Source organism: Hyperolius riggenbachi, chromosome 1 (genome assembly GCF_040937935.1).
Source record: "Hyperolius riggenbachi isolate aHypRig1 chromosome 1, aHypRig1.pri, whole genome shotgun sequence".
NCBI lineage: Eukaryota > Metazoa > Chordata > Amphibia > Anura > Hyperoliidae > Hyperolius > Hyperolius riggenbachi.
In genome coordinates this window covers 508,012,874-508,026,335 of record NC_090646.1, presented here as the reverse complement: position 1 = coordinate 508,026,335, position 13,462 = coordinate 508,012,874, and the positions used below count along the sequence as shown (strand labels likewise).

Genomic DNA, 13,462 nt, shown 5'->3' with positions numbered 1-13,462 from the left:
CATATGCAATTCTCTTTTTCACCTGAGTTTTCTCCTAGGAGATAAATTTTCATCTTTGATTTTAAATAACTTTCCAGTACTTTTCAACTAAAAAAGTACCGAAACGTTGGGGGAAAAGTACTAACAAAATTATTTTGAGCATTTTCTTGCCTTCTGGGGGCCTAAAAGGCATTTTATTGACAAGTTTAAAAATATCTCCTAGGAGAAAACTCAGGTGAAAAAGTAAATTGCATAAGGCCCCAGGGCTCATATGCAATTGACTTTTCCTTCTGATTTTTATCCTAGGTGATATTTTTACAATGGGCCTGATGCTATTCCAGGTGATGGATGCTATGTGATGTAATGGCTTGCAGATGCTAGCTACTTATCACCTTGCCATCGCACGAAGATTACCGGCAAATCCTATTGCCAGTTTCACTCGTGCGATGGCCGATCGTTAGGGAGCATTACTCAGGTGAAAGCCTGAGCGATGCTCCCTTGTAACAGGCGATGGGGAGCAAGGTTTTACCCTGAGGTGCTGTCCATCAGCACCACGGCCTCGCTCCCCACACATGCGCACACCCGCCGAACATCCGCCGCCATCTTCCACCGCTGCATCTGGGAGTCTCCTTTAATAAGGAGACTCCCAGAGCTCACCGCCGGCCGCCACTAGTCTGTGCAACCCCCCAACATAGCTGCAAAAATACTTGGAAGCAATTTCCCTCTCGCCGCTGAACACCCGCCGCATCTTGACGCAAGTCCCCGCCGTGTAATTACAGTGTATAAGTCACTGTAATTGCTCTCGCTAATAGCAGAGTTCCGGAAAAGCATCTTTGAATCAGCCGCCGGGGCTCCCCATTGGTTCACAGTCTGGACCAATGAAAATGGCTCAGACTGTGAACCAATGGGGAGCTCTGGCGGCTGATACAAAGATGCTTTGCTGGAACTCTGCTATAGAGAGAGTAATTACAATGACTCATACACTGTAATTACACAGTGGAACTTGCGGCGGGTGTTAAGCGGCAATAGGGAAATGATCCAAGTATCTCTGCAGCTACATGGGGGGTTGCACAGACTAGCGGCGGCCGGCGGGGAGCTCTGGGGGTCTCCTTATTAAAGGAGACCCCCAGATGCTGCGGCGATGACGGCGTTAGCATGTTTAGACCACCTTTTTGCAAGTCTAAGCTAACGCTCATGTCTGCCGGGAAGCATCACTTCCTGGAGGCATGCAAAGTGCAATAGGATAGGGTGTAAGGTACTTGCTGGGTGATAATATCACCCAAGCAAGTTTTTTTAACACCCTGCCTAGGGCTAAATGCAATTGGATCAGGCGACTTTATAGTCGCCTGATTATCGGACTCACCAGCGTTTAACACTGGCGAGTCTGACACTTGCATCAGGCCCATTATCTCCTAGGAAATAACTCAGGAGAAAAAGTTAATTGCGTATAGGCCCAGGAGATAATTTTCAAATTCTCTCTAACAGGCATGGTCGGAATAGCCCATTTCCGTTTCCGGCACAATTCCGCATTCCGTCATATAGAAATTCCGTTACCGTTCCGACGGTATACCGGGGTAATTCCGCGGAATTCCGTTTAATTCGGAATTCCGCCGGAAAAATTTTAAATCTCTCTCTCTCTCTCTCTCTCTCTCATCCATCCATATATATATCATGCAGTAGGGAATTGCAGATTTTCAAAACAGCTTATATACCATAGCTGGGATTTGAACCCAGAACCTAGTGTGTAGTAGGTATGTGTCTTAACCTCTAGACCATGACCCACACTACATGTTAAAGCTGGCGGTAGCATAAACCATACTTCCATTATGATCAATTCGATAGAAAAAGTAGCATGATTAAGGATTTGTACTTTTTGAAAAGCATGCCTATATACCATAGCTGGGATTTGAACCAAGGACCTAGTGTATAGTAGGTATCTGTCTTAACCTCTAGACCATGACCCACACTACATGCTAAAGCTGGCGGTAGCATAAACCATACTTCCATTATGATCAATTCGATAGAAAAAGTAGCATGATTAAGGATTTGTACTTTTTGAAAAGCATGCCTATAGACCATAGCTGGGATTTGAACCAAGGACCTAGTGTATAGTAGGTATCTGTCTTAACCTCTAGACCATGACCCACACTACATGCTAAAGCTGGCGGTAGCATAAACCATACTTCCATTATGATCAATTCGATAGAAAAAGTAGCATGATTAAGGATTTGTACTTTTTGAAAAGCATGCCTATATACCATAGCTGGGATTTGAACCAAGGACCTAGTGTATAGTAGGTATCTGTCTTAACCTCTAGACCATGACCCACACTACATGTTAAAGCTGGCGGTAGCATAAACCATACTTCCATTATGATCAATTCGATAGAAAAAGTAGCATGATTAAGGATTTGTACTTTTTGAAAAGCATGCTTATATACCATAGCTGGGATTTGAACCCAGGACCTAGTGTGTAGTAGGTATCTGTCTTAACCTCTAGACCATGACCCACACTGCATAGTAGTAGGTACCTGTCTTACCCACTAGTAAGGGAGAGGCTGCAGCCTCAGGGCGCAGTGTAGGAGGGGGTGCACAATTCATTCAGCTGTCATTCCCAATTGTGTTTGAAGCAGAAAGAAATAAGAAAAGGTGATACATGGCAGCGACTGCAAGCCAGATAAGTAGAGATTAAGGTGTTGGGGGTGGGGGGGGCCCTGGGGCACCTCTTAGTGTAATAGCAATCAGTGTGTGACAGCTGGGGTGGGAGGGATGGGGGGGCGCACTTTGCTGTCTCAGCCTTGGGTGCTGAAGGACCTTGTCCCACCTCTGACCACACTACATGCTAAAGCCTGGCCCTGAGTGTGGTTGATGGTCTAGAGCAGTGGTCCTCAAACTAAGGCCCGCAGGCCGAATGTGGCCCCCTAAGGCTTTCTTACCGGCCCCCCACACAGAAAATGTATTGCTTATAAATGCAGTCAGCTACATCTTTAAATATTGGTGGTCCACATATGGAATAGCAGTGCAGCACCCCCCATCCACATGGAAGCCAGAAAGTACAAATCCTTAATCATGCTACTTTTTCTATCGAATTGATCATAATGGAAGTATGGTTTATGCTACCGCCAGCTTTAACATGTAGTGTGGGTCATGGTCTAGAGGTTAAGACAGATACCTACTATACACTAGGTCCTTGGTTCAAATCCCAGCTATGGTCTATAGGCATGCTTTTCAAAAAGTACAAATCCTTAATCATGCTACTTTTTCTATCGAATTGATCATAATGGAAGTATGGTTTATGCTACCGCCAGCTTTAACATGTAGTGTGGGTCATGGTCTAGAGGTTAAGACAGATACCTACTATACACTAGGTCCTTGGTTCAAATCCCAGCTATGGTCTATAGGCATGCTTTTCAAAAAGTACAAATCCTTAATCATGCTACTTTTTCTATCGAATTGATCATAATGGAAGTATGGTTTATGCTACCGCCAGCTTTAACATGTAGTGTGGGTCATGGTCTAGAGGTTAAGACAGATACCTACTATACACTAGGTCCTTGGTTCAAATCCCAGCTATGGTCTATAGGCATGCTTTTCAAAAAGTACAAATCCTTAATCATGCTACTTTTTCTATCGAATTGATCATAATGGAAGTATGGTTTATGCTACCGCCAGCTTTAACATGTAGTGTGGGTCATGGTCTAGAGGTTAAGACAGATACCTACTATACACTAGGTCCTTGGTTCAAATCCCAGCTATGGTCTATAGGCATGCTTTTCAAAAAGTACAAATCCTTAATCATGCTACTTTTTCTATCGAATTGATCATAATGGAAGTATGGTTTATGCTACCGCCAGCTTTAACGTGTAGTGTGGGTCATGGTCTAGAGGTTAAGACAGATACCTACTATACACTAGGTCCTTGGTTCAAATCCCAGCTATGGTCTATAGGCATGCTTTTCAAAAAGTACAAATCCTTAATCATGCTACTTTTTCTATCGAATTGATCATAATGGAAGTATGGTTTATGCTACCGCCAGCTTTAACGTGTAGTGTGGGTCATGGTCTAGAGGTTAAGACAGATACCTACTATACACTAGGTCCTTGGTTCAAATCCCAGCTATGGTATATAAGCTGTTTTGAAAATCTGCAATTCCCTACTGCATGATATATATATGGAAGGAAAGGAAGGAAGGAAAGAAGGAAGAGAGAGAGAGAGAGAGAGAGATTGAGATTTTTGTGCTATTCCGTCGGAATTATAAAATTTCCGCGGAATTCCGTTTGAGAGGTATAGGAATTCCGATTGACTATCGGAATTAACCTAATTCCGGCCGGAATCACGGAATTTTCCGAGCATCCCTACTCTCTAAGATAATTTTCAGCAATTTATAATTGAAAAGTACCTACAAGTTTATGAAAAAGTACTACCAAAATGATTTTGAATATTTTCTTGCTTGCTGGTGGTTTAAAAAGGCATTTTATGACAAGGTTTGAAAATATCACCAAGGAAAAAAGTCAGGAGAAAAAGTGAATTGCATATGGGCCAATTCATTTTTTTCTCCTAACTTTTCTCCTAAGAGAACATTTTTCATCCCCTGTTTAAAATAACTTGTAGTGCTCTGCAATTGAAAAAAAAATCAAAAATTAGGTAAAAAAGTACCATAAAAATATTTTAAATATTTTCTTGCTTGGTAGTGGCTTTAATAGCATTTTATTAACAAGTTGTGAAAATATCACCTAGGAGAAAACTAAGGAGAAAAAGTGAATTGAATAAGAGCCCAGGGCCCATATGCAATTATCTTTTTCTCCTGAGTTTTCTCCTAGTAGATAATTTTTCATCTTCTATTTAAAAAAACTCTTGAGCACTTGTAGTTGAAAAAGTACCATAAAGTTGGAGAAAATGGTGCTATCAAAATTATTCTGAGTTTTTTCTGCTTGCTGGTGGTTTAAAATAAATTTTATTCATAAATTTGAAAATATTACCTAGGAGAAAACTCAGGAGAAAAAGATAATTGCATATGGGCCCAGGGCCCATAGGCAATTCACTTTTTTTCCCCAAATGTTATTTATTAGCTTGTGTTCTGTAAAGTTCCTATTTATGCTTCCTAAGGCAAATTTTTGAGGATGAACCCCCCCACCCCACCCTGATTTGGAATAATCGCACAGCACCCGACAATTCACTCTGCTTCATTTAATGTTCTCACATGACATGCTGCAGCTCAACACAATGGCACACTGTCTGGTTGTGAGTCTGTGACAAACAAACTGCTCACCCTCAGTCACTCCATTCCTCCTCAGTCAGGACAGCAGTGCCACCTCCTCCCTTCTACTGTGCAAGTCAAATGACACACTGCTGCTTTCCTGCCTCCCCCCTCCTCACTCACTGTCAGACTCCTCACACAGCACAACAAGCTGTCTTTTCCCCAATGATGACCTCTTCACCTAGCTCTCCTCTTGCTTCTCCTCCTACTCGGACTGCATGCTGTCAGTGTAAACACACAGTACAAACATGCTGCCCCAGTAATCTCTGCACCTGATGAAAATGTTTCACCTTGCCTCATGAGAGAACCGGCCCTGCCTAGCAGTCCTGCTGATCTCTATGGCTGCAGCATTATCTGAATCACATACTTGGAACAAGCATGCAACTAATCTTGTTAGATTTTGTCAAAAACGTGTGATCTGCATGCTAGTTCAGGGTCTATGGCTAAACGTATTAGAGGTAGAAGGGCAGCAGGACAGCATAACATCCAGGCAACTGGTATTGTTTTAAAGGAAATAGATATGTCAGCCTCCATATCACTCTCACTTAAAGAGACACTGAAATCTCTTTTTTTACCTTATTTTCTTCATCATTAAATTCTAAGTGGATTCACCACATTCGCACAGCAGAACAAGTGATTTATTGTCCAGATATAAACCTGCAAAGTTCCGCGACCTGAGGGAGGCAGAGCTTTGCGCAGTGGCTCTGCCTCCTATCCAGTCAATCTCCGCCGATCTCCACCTCTCCCCGCCCCTCTCAGTGAAAGAAGACTGAGAGGGGCATGGAGAGGCAGAGATCGGCGGAGATTGACTGGAGAGGAGGCAGAGCTACTGCGCAAAGCTCTGCCTCTACCAGGAAGGAAGGTCTGCGAGCCCTGGAACTTTGCAGGGCTATTTCTTGGCAATAAATTACTCGTTCTGCCACAGGAATGCAGCGAATGTGCTTAGAATTTAATGCTTAAGAGGGCTTTATAAGAAAATAAGGTAAAAAAAGAGATTTCAGTGTCTCTTTAAGGTTCCCCTTAAAAAATGATGTTTGTAATACATATCATGACCATAATATAGTAAACAGTAAATATGCAAGATGTCATTTAGAATGATAAATGTGTGTAGGCACCAAATTGTCAGTGAAGAAGATTTTAAAATACTGGCAGCTCGGCCACAAAATGTGAAAAAAAATGCACGTAGTTTAATTTTAATTATCATAAGCTGATATGGGAGAATTTCAATATGAAACTCCCAGAGAGAAAATCACTTGGAGATTGGGAGAGTGATACTAAAATCTTGTAAGATCCTCTTAGCAATCTGTATGTTAGCAGAAACGTGGAGTAATTACACCGTTTAGTGAAATGTACAGATAAAGAAAAGGAAGACAGCACATACCTTCTATTTGTCATTACAGGCACCCTCCAACCTTTGATCTGATTTAATTCAGTGTCAGACACATCTATCAGCAGAGGGAGCCGTGGGACCCACACTGTCATTTCTAGTGAGGCTTTAAAATGTTGATATGTGAAATTCACAATGGCATTAACCTTTCCTTTCATTTCCTTTCCATTTACAAACACATAGTCGCATCGGTCTGAAACCTGCAAAGAGGAGAAAAAATTAACAAATTACTGTCTGCTAAATTTGTAGGTAGGTTTCACACACATCACTGCAAAGTGTGATTTCTTCCCAATCCTTGCAGATGTCTGCAGCTGTAAAGCCAATGCATAGAAAATCATAGTCACTAGACTCTTCATTACAAAGCAATCACTTATCACTTTACTGGCACAACTGAGAACAAGGAACTTATGGAGACTCATCTTTTATTTTATTTTCCATACTATTGATCACACTGTGGACTAACAGGCTCTGACCTAACCTAAACTGAGAAGGATATGGATTTTTTCTTTTAAATAATACCAGTTACCTAACGCTCCTGGTGATCCTGTGTCTCTAATACTTTTAGCCACAGCCCCCCAACAAGCATGTAGATCAGGTGCTCCAACTGAAGTCAGACTGGATTAGCTGCATGCTTGTTTCAGGTTTGTGATTTAGCCCCTACTGCAGACAGAGAGATAAGCAGGACTGCCAGGCAACTGGTATTGTTTAAAAGGAAACATCCACATCCCGCTCAATTTAGGTTTCCTTTAACCACTTCACCACTGAGGGGTTTTACCCCTTGAGCACCAGAGCAATCTTCACCTTTCAGCGCTCCTTCCATTCATTCGTCTATAACTTTATTATTACTTATCGCAATGAAATGAACTATATCTTGTTTTTTCTGCCACCAATTAGGCTTTCTTTAGGTGGGACATTATGCCAAGAATTATTTTATTCTAAATGTGTTTTAATGGGAAAATAGGAAAACATTTGGGAAAAAAATCATTACTTTTCAGTTTTCGGCCATTATAGTTTTTAAATGATGCATGCTACTGTAATTAAAACCCATGAAATTTGTTTGCCCATTTGTCTCAGTTATAAAACCGTTTAAATTATGTCCGTATCACAATGTTTGGCGCCAATATTTTATTTGGAAATAAAGGTGCATGTTTTTCAGTTTTGTGTCCATCCCTAATTACAAGCCCATAGTTTATAAAGTAACAGTGTTATAACCTCTTGACATAAATATTTAAAAAGTTCAGTCCCTAAGGTAACTATTTATGCATTTTATTTTATTGTAATTTTTTTTTTATTACAAAAAGAAAAAAAAATTGGGGAGTGTAGGAGGTAATGAGTTAATTTTTTGTGTAAAACTATTGTATTTGTATATGAAAAATGCTTTAGGGTGTAGTTTTACTATTTGGCCACAAGATGGCCACAGTAACTTTTTGTTTATGTGACCTGCAAGCGTACAGGAAGTACGCTTGCAGGAAGTGTTATGAGGCTGGGAAACGTTTTTTTTTTTTTTTACAATGATCGCTGCTTCTCATAGAAGCAGCTGATCATTGCGGGGGCTTAGATCAACGAACAGGAACATTTTTCCCCGTTCATTGATCTCTGGGCGAGTGGGCGGTGGCGTGCACGAGAGCGGGAGCGCGCATGAGCAAGCAAAAGCACAGGCAGCGGCGGGAGCGCGGCAGGTGCGGATATCTCCGTCCCTGGGAGTGAAAGGATGGAAAAGGGTACGGAGATATCCACACAGCTGAGGGTAAAGTGGTTAAGGACCAGAGCCTTTTTTTTCATTGTTTACTTCTTGATCACTGTGATTGGCTCACACAGTAATTAGGGGATCAGGAGCCAATGAAATCAGCTCCTGACTGAGGTATGGAGCTCAGCGGTCTTTAGACAACTGAGTTTTGTGCCAGTAGGAACACATGATCGTGTCCTGTGCACGGGCGGCGTTAAACTAAACCGCATAAGGCTTAGACAGCCACAAGTGTGGCTTAGTTTTAACTAGTGGCAATCCCAAAGCGATTAAAGTAATAACCTGAAGCGAGAAGTATACGGATGCTGCCTTATTTATTTCCTTTTAAACAATACCTGTTGCCTGGCAGCCCTGCTAGTCTATTTGGCTGCAGCAGAGTCTGAATCACACCAGAAACAAGCATGCAGCTAATCTTGTCAGATTTGACAAAGATGTCAGAAACACCTCCTCTGCTGCATCATGCTTGTTCAGAGTCTATGGCCCTGATTCACAAAGCGGTGATAACTCAGTTATCACGCCTAAAAGACTTTAGGCGTGATAAGCCGTGCAAAGCTGAGTTATCACCGATTTGTGCTGCTCTTCGCGCGAATTCCCGCGCGCAAAGTCCCATAGGGCTCAATGGACGCTGCGCGCGAAGCATGGTACACTGTGCGCGCAGCGCGGTGCGCTACGCGCGCAAAACTTTGCGCGCGGGAGATCGCGCGAGTTTCTTCTTATCACGCCTAAACTGAGTTTAGGCGTGATAAAGGGCTTTTCACAGGCGTGCAAACACTTTGCACCGCTTTGTGAATCAAGCCCTATGGCTAAAAGTATAAGGCCCCGTTTCCACTATTGCGGTTTCCACTGCGATTCCGCAGAGTTTTCCCGCACATGAATCGCACGGGGAAACTCTGCCATAGAGGATAACGACGCCGCGGCCGAATCGCTTGCGGGAGCGATTCGGCCGAAACCCCCCGCAGAGTTTGCGGCGGAGGATGCAAATCCCATAGCCGTGCATGGCACGGCTCATGGGATTCGCCTGCGATCCTGCCCACCCGCTCAGTGCCGGCGTGCGTCTACTAGTGGAAACGAGCCCTTAGGGGCAAAGGTTCAGTTTGACAGCCAGGCAACTGGTATTGCTTAAAAGGAATTAAAGTGGCAGTCTCTGAATACCTCTCGCTTCAGGTTCCCTTTAAAAATAAATAAACAACAAGCTATATGCTAGCCATTTCACTACCCGGCATCTCAAGTGGCTTTTTCACAGAATTTGTTCAGGAACCAATGAACGGACTTGCTGAGCTTAGCAGTGGTCAGGTCAGCTGAGCGTGCGAACTGCAGTGGTGCCAGAATGACGAGAGCGGCAAGTCTGCATGCGAGTAGTTAAAATCTACAGGATGTACACAGGACAGGGCACTAATGGCGCAAGGGGAAAATAATGATTGTTGTAGGCAATACCGCTTTTGAGATAAAAGAAAAAGATATTTATGTATGTATGGTTTCAAGAATGTTCAGTTCTATAATGCTTGCATAATGTTATACAACTCCTCCATGGACAGTGCTGGTCCTATATCAATTAAAATAAATAAATAACCACGCACACACACAAGAACGCTTGTCTCTACTGAGGCCACACTGTGGTGTGTCACACTTTGGAATGAGCCTGTTTTTCGCTTTCTTTGGTTTGGCTTTGCATCCTAAAATTCTCCATCAGAATGGTGACACACAAAACGCCAGCTCATCTGCAGTCTCCGAATACCTTTTCAATTCTGTTATAACAGACACTTATCTTCAAAGCACACCAACCATGCTGCCATGATAATAAATAGCACGAGTGATGAAAGATGAAGCATAAATTACTTTCTAAAGTACAATAGGTTTTTCATCACCATATATCCTTCTATTGATAGATGTTATACACATCTATTTCAACACACAGTCATTATTTGTTTCCAAAGCATCTATGGCATCCAAAAGTAAACCTGTCAGGACTCTCAGCATTAGTTACAAGACTTTGCTGCTTAAAGAGAATCTGTATTGTTAAAATCACACAAAAGTAAACATACCAGTGCGTTAGGGGACATCTCCTATTACCCTCTGTCACAATTTCGCCGCTCCCCGCCGCATTAAAAGTGGTTAAAAACAGTTTTAAAAAGTTTGTTTATAAACAAACAAAATGGCCACCAAAACAGGAAGTAGGTTGATGTACAGTATGTCCACACATAGAAAATACATCCATACACAAGCAGGCTGTATACAGCCTTCCTTTTGAATCTCAAGAGATCATTTGTGTGTTTCTTTCCCCCTGCATCTCTCATGCACTGAAGTTTCAGGCTGCTCTTTTCTTCCTGCAAACAGCTTTGCCCTTGTCTGTAATTCCTCACTATGTGAAAGCCCAGCCAGCTCAGAGGACGATTTATCCAGCTTGTAAAAGATAAGAGAGAAGAGAGAAGCTGCTCTAATCTAAATAACACACAGGCAGTGTGCATAGAGGGGCCTGGAAGGGGGAGTTCATAGCAGAACCACAACAGTGAAGAACTTGGCAGCCTTCCAGACACAGGCTGACAAGTCTGACAAGAGAGAGATAAGTTGATTTATTACAGAGACTGTGATAGTACAAAATTCTGCAGTAAGCCAGAACACATTAGAATAGCTTTTGGAACCTGTAGGATGATAAAAAACAGGATGCAATTTTTGTTACGGAGTCTCTTTAAAGAATACAACTTTAACTTTAGATTTGGACAGAATAGTAAAGGGATAGCGCAATGATCATGTCTTCTAATACTTGGTCTCTGTTGGCAAAAAATCACTTCCTTCTTGTCTCCGAATCCATTACCCTGGAACACACACAGGATTTGAGAGGAGAGGAATCTTCTTAAAGTGGACCTGAGCTCTTGCACAGGACAGAAGGAAAACATCGAGAAATGCACCCTGAATGTATTTAGAGAGTTTAGCCTGTTTAATCCCCCCTCATCTGTGTCTAATCACAAGTTCTTATTTGCTCTCTCCCCTATGTCACATGATTGCCATGGCAGAGATGGCAGATAAGCTCATTTGAAAGCATGGGATGTTAACAATCTGTGTGCTTCCATGAAAGCAGGAAGGTAAATGTCTGGGCCAAGACATTATCAGCATATAGTTTGTATGTTCTCCTTGTCTTTGTGGGAAGTTCCTCTGGGCACGCCTGTTTCAATCCACATTCCAAAAAACATATGTTAATTTATAGGGTCATATAACTATGGTGAGAGTGTGAGTCCCCTCTGAGAGACAGATAGTTACAGGACTGTAAACCGTGTAAAGTGCTACTGTAGATGTCAGTGCTATATAAATCCAAAATAAATAACTTAACAACTAGAAACATCTAGAGAAAATATGCGTCCATAGTGGTTTATGTTATTACTTTATGGACATTTAAGAGATATGTTCTAGACAACTCGGTTTAGACAGTTGTCATATTATTCTTGTTAATTTCTTTTTCATTTATAATTCTGTCCCTGGCTTTGGGGGTACTTACCTCAGGAGGGGGAAGCCTCTGGATCCTACTGAGGCTTCCCTCATCCTTCCCCAGCTCCAAGGGCAGTAGCAGCTTTCCATTCAGGTGGCTCAGGCGGAAATAGCTGAGCCAGATCGGGTCCTCTCTACTGCGTGCACAGGTGTGAGTTGCCTGGCAGTAGAGCGGACCCGATCAGGCTCAGCTATTTCCTGCTGCGCCTATGATGGAACCGGGGTGCCACAGTCGACATCCTTCCCAGCTGTGGCTTCATGGGAGCCAGTGCTGGAACAGAGGAACAGAGGAGGACTAGGGAAGCCTCATTAGAATCTAGAAAATTCCCCGGGGAGGGGGGTGCTATTACAGTGTCTCTTGTTAAGGAAATAATTCAACAGTGAAACATTTTTTTTTCAAATTGGAAAATACATTATATTTATTAATAAATTGGTTAAGCAATGGAAGTTACCATTGAGACCATTAACTTCTGATTTCCAAGAAATGTGATGAGGTTTATATAATGTTTAGGCTAGCAATACACCAATGTTACATGAACAGAAATCTGTAAAAACAGAAAACAAGTAATAGCTTGAGAACTTGGATAGACAATTCCAGTTTACATGATTTAAACAAAATAAGTTTCAGTTCACCTAGTAAATTATTTAATACATCAATAGTGGATTTCTGTCACGTGTCAAGTCCTTCAAAACTAGAATGGCGATAGTCAGAAAATTACAGCAGTAGCTTGTATGTGTTTGCACGGGGCAAGTGGTCCTTCTACATTCTGTTGTAGTCACAGGCTCTCACAAGATTAGGTTTTATCCACATTATATAAAAAATATAGCTATCATAAGACATAATGCTATCCTTTTATTGCAACATGGTCTAATAACTGTATAATTCCTCAACACTCTTTAATAAGGTTTGAACATATCACCTAGGAGAAAACTCAGGAGAAAAAGTTGATTGCATATGGGCCCCAAAGAGCATTAAAAAAAGCCAGTAGAGGCTCTAACTCTTCCTCACCTTATCCAAAGCAAAAATAAAGCATTTTGGTTAGAGTTTCGCTTTAACCTCCCTGGCGGTAAGCCCGAGCTGAGCTCGGGCTATGCCGCGCAGGGGGAGATCTCAGCCCCTGGTGGGGCGATTTCTGTACTGTAAATTGCTGTGTGCGCAGCCAGCACTTTGCTAGCCGCGCGCACAGCTTGATCGCCGCCGCTCTGCGGCGATCGGCCGCACGCAGCGGCTGAAGAGGGCCCCCCCCCCCGCCAGAGCCCTGCGCTGCCCGGATCAATGAGTTCCGGGCAGCGCTATGGGCTGGATCGGGTGTGCCTGACGTCAGGACGTCGGCTGACGTCCATGACGTCATCCCGATTGTCGCCATGGCGACAGGAGAAGCCAAACAGGGGAACGCGTTATATACGCGTTCCCCTGTTTGCTATAGATGCCGGCGACGATCGGACTAGAGGGCCACATGCGCCCTCTAGTGGTGTTTCATGTAGCTACCACTCTGGTAGCTTTACATGTAACAAATTTTTTTTTTTTAAAAAAAGGATTTTTTTAATTAGGAAAATTTTTTTTTACCGCCAAGGAGGTTAAGTGAAGGTATCACAAGTTGGATGCCACACTTCTA

General features: G+C 42.6%; 1 protein-coding gene across 4 annotated transcripts in view; it reads right to left on the bottom strand.

The window, feature by feature from the left end:
• LOC137524139 (transmembrane protein 132D-like) overlaps window positions 1–13,462 on the bottom strand; it is a 1,100,471-nt gene that overhangs the window by 14,961 nt on the left and 1,072,048 nt on the right. For all 4 annotated transcript variants that reach the window (XM_068243700.1, XM_068243709.1, XM_068243717.1 and 1 more), the window contains one exon: window positions 6,617–6,822. In XM_068243700.1, the coding sequence (XP_068099801.1) occupies window positions 6,617–6,822 (206 nt within the window). The remainder of the gene's footprint in view (window positions 1–6,616; window positions 6,823–13,462) is intronic.